Source organism: Amblyomma maculatum, chromosome 8 (genome assembly GCF_055883805.1).
Source record: "Amblyomma maculatum isolate TAMU_Amacu chromosome 8, ASM5588380v1, whole genome shotgun sequence".
Lineage (NCBI taxonomy): Eukaryota > Metazoa > Arthropoda > Arachnida > Ixodida > Ixodidae > Amblyomma > Amblyomma maculatum.
Genome location: NC_139351.1, coordinates 61757751 through 61764499, shown reverse-complemented (window position 1 = coordinate 61764499; position 6749 = coordinate 61757751). Strand labels below are relative to the sequence as shown.

Below are 6749 nucleotides of genomic sequence, written 5' to 3'. Positions count from 1 at the left end.
TGGGAAATGCTGTTTCCAAACAAAAAGTTTATTGTCAAGCAAAGTGGTGGCGTGGAAATTTCAATGAATACCGCAACATGGTAAGGAGCGCTTCATTCGCTTTGGGTGCAACAAGTGTCTTGATTATTAAGAGCGTAAGGTGAGGTCACTGAAAATTTTTCGAATAAGGGCAGGCAAGTGTGTTTCATGTATGCGTGCATTGATTACTGCAAGCAATCACATGTTCTGCAGTGTTGGTTCCTGTAAGTACAACACGTGCAAATCCGTCAGCTGCTCCTCCTCGCCCTGCGCATTGACTGGCGGTCCAAAACCACCGAAGATGAACACATGTTCACCGACATTGAAGCAGCCATGCTCGTACCTTGCAGACGGGCCTGATCCATATGGTTTCACTTCGGTCCAGCGCGATGTCTCGGTGTTATATTTGTGCATGTCTGCAAAGTGAGTGCGTCGTAGTGGGTTCCACCCTCCAAAAATATGCAGCTCTCCATCGTGTACGAAGGCTGAATTCCCTAGCCGAGCCACGGGGGTCACGCCTTGTATTTGCGGGCGTATCCAGGTAGCGGTCGTTGTTTCCAGATAGTAAACAGAGTTGTCGCAGACTAGACGACAGTCTGGAAAAGGGTTTGTTCTGGAGCCACTCCAAAAATACACTCGAGTTCCGATGACAGAGGCGGTCGAGAAGCGCAGCCCAAATGGAGCCTCTCCGCTGGTGGCCAGAAGATGCCAGTGCATGGTGTCCAGGTCAAGGAAGTGCAACTCTTGCGAATGGTCCAAAGCACCAAATGTATACATGCGGTGACCCACTACGCAAGCTGAGCTACCGTTAAGAGACGTTGGCACAGGACCGGACACCTCCGGACGACTCCAAGACATGGTGTTGGTGTCAAAGCAATAGATGGCATTCTGCGATGGCCAATATTGCGGGCCTCCGTACACGTACGCGCATTCTTGGTATGCTACAGCTGCAAGGTTGCAGCGGAATATGTGGTCTGTCATACCGCTCGGGGACAAGGTCGTCGGCGTGTTAACCCACTGGTAAGATTCGGGATCGAATATGATCATGTCTATGCTGTTCACTGAGGGTTCCGCCCCTGGGTTGTAGCGCATGTAGAAGGAGTAGGCCCTGCCATTGACGAAGACCGTATTTTGATGAACGCGATTCGGGACGCCACTCTGCTGCTCTGTCCACATCTGTCAGGCGTAACGAGTATTCTTAGAAATTAGGCTGGATTGTTGGAGTGATGACAGCAATGTCGTCGAATTTCTTTCTTGAGGAATGCAATGTGGTAGATCTTGCCGACGGAGGTTTCCCAGTGATTGTAGGGGAATCGCGTACAATCACGGTCGACAATACGGGTGACTGCCGAGGCGAGGGGTGGCACTCCTATGCCGGTGCTCGCCGGCTGCTAGGGTAAAGGGGCGACTGTGAAAGGCTTACTTGATTTCTGAAATGCGCCGATGACGGAGTTGCGTTGGTTGCACGATGGTAAGTGTGGCGAAAGTAATCGCTTTGCTCTCGATGTCTGTACAACAATGCTTTCAGAAACGAAAATTTGAGCTTCACGCTCGGCACGCACTCCAAAGCGAGCGTGTACGGTGCGAACGGCGCACATATAAGAGATATTCAAACGACGTCACCAGCGACATTTTGTACGGCACAGATTAGCATCAGCAGTGCCAACTGGAACAGATAAAGATAATCTCGTTAGATAAGCCCGTAGCGTTTTATCCTACTTCAAGAAATACAAAATCTGCTCCACTGTGACCGGATGCTTACTCTCTCTAATGGGCTCGCGAATTTAAGCTGCGCGGAAACTGCTTGACTCAAGGAAGAGCCGTGCAAATGTGCCTGCCCTGGTTGAAAAGATTCCGCGGCCGCTCCATTCCCGACAAAAAATAAGTGAACAGATAAAGGTGCCATGCAGGCCACTCATCTCTTTCGAAAGCACAATGCGGCATTAGATTTTTTTTTTGAAGATATGGTTTCATTTGTTTTCATCAGTCGCACAACGAAGTTTCATTTTAATTCTCTAGGTTTAGTGAGAAGACTTCACCAACGCTCTCTTCTATCGTCTTCAGGCGCGAAATAAATCTTTCAATACAAATAATATCTGAGGGCCAATTTCGGTTATCCATGCTTCAAATGACGTGTCCTGAAAAACCAAAAGAAAACTTTATTTTTGCATTGTCTTTTACAATGTCCCTATTCGGTGACAAGGCGCCTCAACACAGAAAAGTGATGCGTGCTAGCAGTAGAAAGTGCGACATTTTCCTTAGCAAGATATCGGGCACAAGCGAATTGTAATCGATTATCGCTTCACTTTTTAATTAAATCGAGTATACCTAATTTGAAAAAAGTAAAAAAACTTGCTCTGTGCAAACATGTAAAAAAGATGTAGAATTTTGGCAGCGAATCTCAAACTTCGCTGTGCATCCTTCACAGCGACAGAACTGTGAGTTCGGTGTGTTGACTTGCTCCGGCCAGTGGTTGTAGCGGTCGTACATAATGGTAGCTGTCATTAGGGAATGCGGTCTGCAGTTCATCATAAACACCAGTTTGGAAGGCCGTCGTATCCGAAATACTTTTCTGTGCAAGCTGCTCAGCCCTTTCATCGCACAGGTACTCTATCCAGCTGTTGCACAGCGCAAAAGATACAAGTGAAAAATTTTCTCAACGGCCACTTCCTGGTTCTTCACCTAAGAGGGCACAGTGACAAAGGGAAAGCGAGTTTGACGACGTGTGGTGTTTGACATGTTTCAAACATCCAAATCAATGCTTTTAATGCCTTTTCCACAGCAGAGGGTACAAATTAGGAAAGTGATGCCGAATACTTAGAAAAGAAGAGTGCCGGCCGAGGCGGCTCTCAGGCGCTCTGCCCCGCACAGGGACGCTAATATTTAGAAGTGCACGCTAGGCTGAATACGTTCGTAACAAGAGTGATAGCATTATTTCACAGTCACGGACCCTTTCTCCGAAAAAACGTGCTAATATTTTTGTTAGCGCAGATTTATAGTAGTTCAAAATCACAAAAGAAGAAGCAATTATTGCTAGCTCTGTAGAACGTAGCCATGTCCATTTTGCTGCACTGTTTAGGCAGAATTCTTTTTTGCTTCGTATAATGTGGTGCTAGTTGCCCAATAAAGTGGCCCATTGCGCGGGTTTTGAAACCTGAACGCCATGTTTTACATTGCCTTTTTGCACAGCAGACCGAACAATGTTTTTTGTGTTTCAATACAGGGACACGGCGCTCGAAGGGGATATGACGTTATTAGCCGCGCATCTGCGTGCATCACATGATTGTGAAACTCCTTACTTTAAAACGCACAGAAACCAGTGGCCGCATGTCATTTGCATAAAGTGACAAGATTGTGCGGTTTCGACTCAGTGCTTTTCTTTTACATTTGTTTTTGTGTGTGAGAAAGAGCACGCAAACGCCAAAAAAATGTGGCCTGAAAATAACACAAATTTCCGCTTTCGCTATGCCACAGGTGTTGGTAAGCCTCCTCGTTTTAAAGGGGGAGATCAAACAACGCAGCGGTCGCAAATAAGACAATGTTGTGTCTAGCCAAGCCTCCACGAAGAAGGTCTGTGATTCCAGATCTGGGTGCGTAACGCCTTGCTCTTAGTTCAATTCATATTTAGATTGCATGCCAAAGCGGGTGTGATGATGCCAAAATATCTGTTAAAATCTGCAGTGAAGCTCCACTGCATTTTAAGGAATAATTCTCATCACCTATGTTTTAAATATATCCTACAAACAGCAATATGCGCCTAGTAAAAAACCTATCCAAGCCTTAAGGTTTCTTGCTACATACCTCAAGCATTCGCTTCTTCAGAACACATTACAACAGAGGTAGACATCATGGGTGTAGCACCGGGTATCTTGCAGGAATACAAACAAGCTCCGCTTTAGCGCCAGCTCGCTATAATGGGTACTGGAATGTGGTAGTTCGATTCATAAAGTTGAAAGCGCCTGAAAGTCAGTTCCGTTCCTCTCCTATTTTGTGACAGTGTGTATACAAACCTGCCGAATAAGAAACCATTTTACAGCGACTGTGCGACCCATATTTTGCGGAGGGCCAATGCTTTTGTATTGTTGCCTATTTAATTAAACTGCACTTCGTAAACGCACAATATTGTCCAACTGGTGGTTTAGAACTAAGGTGTTACACCATAGTCTGTTTCACCAATTTGGGAACCTTAATTTTATACTTTGCAACGCCTGCAAAGAATGCAGCTTCGCAAGGTGCTCAAGATTGCTGCATGAAGCCAGGACGGATACGGACTATTAAACAGGCTTATGAGAAACAAATGCCATAAAAAAGACAAAAAAGAAGGCAAATGCGCAGAGGACCTGTTGTCAGGCGCTAACAGCGCGCTGGAGATAGAGAGAAGATGGGAAGCCTGGGACGTTATCCAGTAGGCTTACCATTTGGCTATTGGCTACACTGCATTTTGGAAATAAGAATGATGGGAATAAAATGGGGGACGTAAAGGGCGAGGAAACACACTAACAATCTGTCGCTGAAGCCAGTCACTGTCACGTAACAAAAGAGTGCTTTGCTTGCCTCAACGGCAGTCGACTGCTTTCGGCCATGGACCGGCGATGTTAAGACTTCAGGTCTGTACAGGCAGATCAAGCGTGAAACCTTCTCGAACACAGCAGTGTGTTCTACTCTTTTAAGTAGAGTCAGCGCATGCGCGAAGCGGTTGCCACAGCCTAGCTCAAAGAGCACGCGACATTCACCGCTCAAGCAGCACGCGACCCCCTTTGAATGCCTCCCGATTGTGGCTGCGTTTTGTGTCAGAGCAAGCGCCCTTCTACAGCTGCGAGGAAAACACTAATTACGACGCACGTTCGTAGTTGAGTCCTGGGCAGTTTCAGACAGCCTGCTAACACGAGTTTGACATTCGAATTTTCTCGACAGGCCAGAAGCTCCGGCCATCAGTGCAGAACCCGGGAAAGTAGCACCATGCCGCCAGCCATATTGACTCCGTGCGCATTGTGCGTACTTTTCACGTTCCTGCAGACGATATTTAACTATGGCATTAGCTCTGCAGCTGGTTCCTAAGCAGCTCTGAGGCGTTTCAGGCTTGCATCTTTACGTCTTTGCTTGGCATCTACCACACACGAATGCGTTCAGAGCCGTGAGCAAATAATATTTGCTCGTGGTGTTCATTTCTGCATTCTTCATTGAGCTATTTCGTGATTTATTCAGCTCTTCGGGATTTCTCCAGCACGCAGGCCTGAGTTGCAAGCAAACCCTTCAGTGCTCAGTAGCTTTTTCAAATGTTTTTGCAAGTGGTTTTGTCTCCTTCCGAGCACCAATAATAAAGATCTGCTTCGCGCCTTAGGAGAATTTCGCGAGCAGAAACGACGAACGAACTGGCTGACCAGAAGTCTGATAAACGCTTCGTATTCGGATATGTTGTGCTTCTTTCGCCAAAAGCATCGATTTATTCGCGCCTTCAATGCCTATATTTATATTACACGCACGCTGGAGATATCGTGATCGTTGTACTCGCAGTGTCAGTGCCAAGAAAATGCGTCGTCGTGTCCGATGGTTTTCATTATCCGCTAAAGCCAATGACAGCGGGATCCTGCAAACAGGCTTTGCCTGCAAGCAGCCTTTGAAATTCAGGTCATGTGTATATGACGTTGATTCCCGGCATTACGGAAGGCGGTACCTGTCAGTAGGAAGCCCGGGACTGGTAATCGAGCATACACTGTTCCCGTCCGGCAATCTGGAGAATATATAGCATTAAAGGACAGCTTTGTCACTTTCGTGAACGCTACCTAAGTACGCGTTGCCAGCAGAGGCGAGTATTCTTCGGCTGTTGCGTATAGGTAGCAAAGTGATTGCCTTTTTCCTCTCGCTTCCTACCTCGCCTTTCTTCAGGCTCCAAGCACCCACGCGCAGAGAAAACCTAAGCATGTGAAATATGGGGAGCAGCCCACATAATTTTGGAATTCACCACTGAGTTGGTCACAGTGAAATTAAGAAAAAAACATCTATTTGGGCAAACTTCAGGCCATTTATTTTTCAGAGGTTTAGTGGCCCACCTAAAATTACAATGCATCACTGAGCTGGCAATACCTCTTTTGGTGAATATCTTACGATGATAAATTACGGGACTTCAGAGGGCCACATTTCGGGGTTCATCCACCTTAATTTAGTAGCCATCTGGGAATACAGTATTAAGGTCAGAGAAGCAATTTTGGTCAAAGGCCGATATGGCAAACTTAGGGGTGCCAAATGTTCGTAGTGAAAAAAATAAATTTGCAACTCTCTCCTGATTTGGCCGTGAATAATTCTGATATCAGTTTTCGTCGTCTTCGGACACAGTCGAATTTCAGTGGATTAGAGGGCCGAATTTGGGGTGTCGCACCTATACTTGGAGGTCACCAATGAATTCGCCACGCTTAAATTAGGCGGGAAGTGAATTTCGCTGAAATTTCAAAGGAGGCAAATTTCAGGTATTCGAGGTCCAAACTTTTCGGGCACGCAAAAAGTGCTCTTGGGCTCACATCTGAGGGCTAAGACCGTGGAGAAGTCATCTCATTAAACTTCGTTCGGATCCCGTATGTGTCAGATTTTGGTGCCGGGATAGAGGCTGTCGGATTTGGCTTTTTCAAGCTTAAAAACGCGAAAGCTGCAATTGCTATGGCAGAGCCAGCGTGACGTCGACTCCCTTGCCTGCTTCAATAGAGACCATTTCATCTTCACCCTTTTCGCCTTTCGCA

General features: G+C 46.5%; 1 protein-coding gene across 1 annotated transcript; it reads right to left on the bottom strand.

The window, feature by feature from the left end:
• Positions 1–216: 216 nt before the first annotated feature.
• LOC146181264 (kelch domain-containing protein 3-like) lies at positions 217–1194 on the bottom strand. Its single transcript, XM_084575746.1, has one exon. The coding sequence runs from the start codon at positions 1192–1194 to the stop codon at positions 217–219; it is 978 nt and encodes a 325-aa protein (XP_084431872.1).
• Between the last annotated feature and the right edge of the window lie 5555 nt (positions 1195–6749).

Excerpts from the sequence above, each read along its gene's own strand:
- LOC146181264 (XM_084575746.1), bottom strand. The coding sequence starts at position 1,194 with ATGTGGACAGAGCAGCAGAGTGGCGTCCCGAATCGCGTTCATCAAAAT.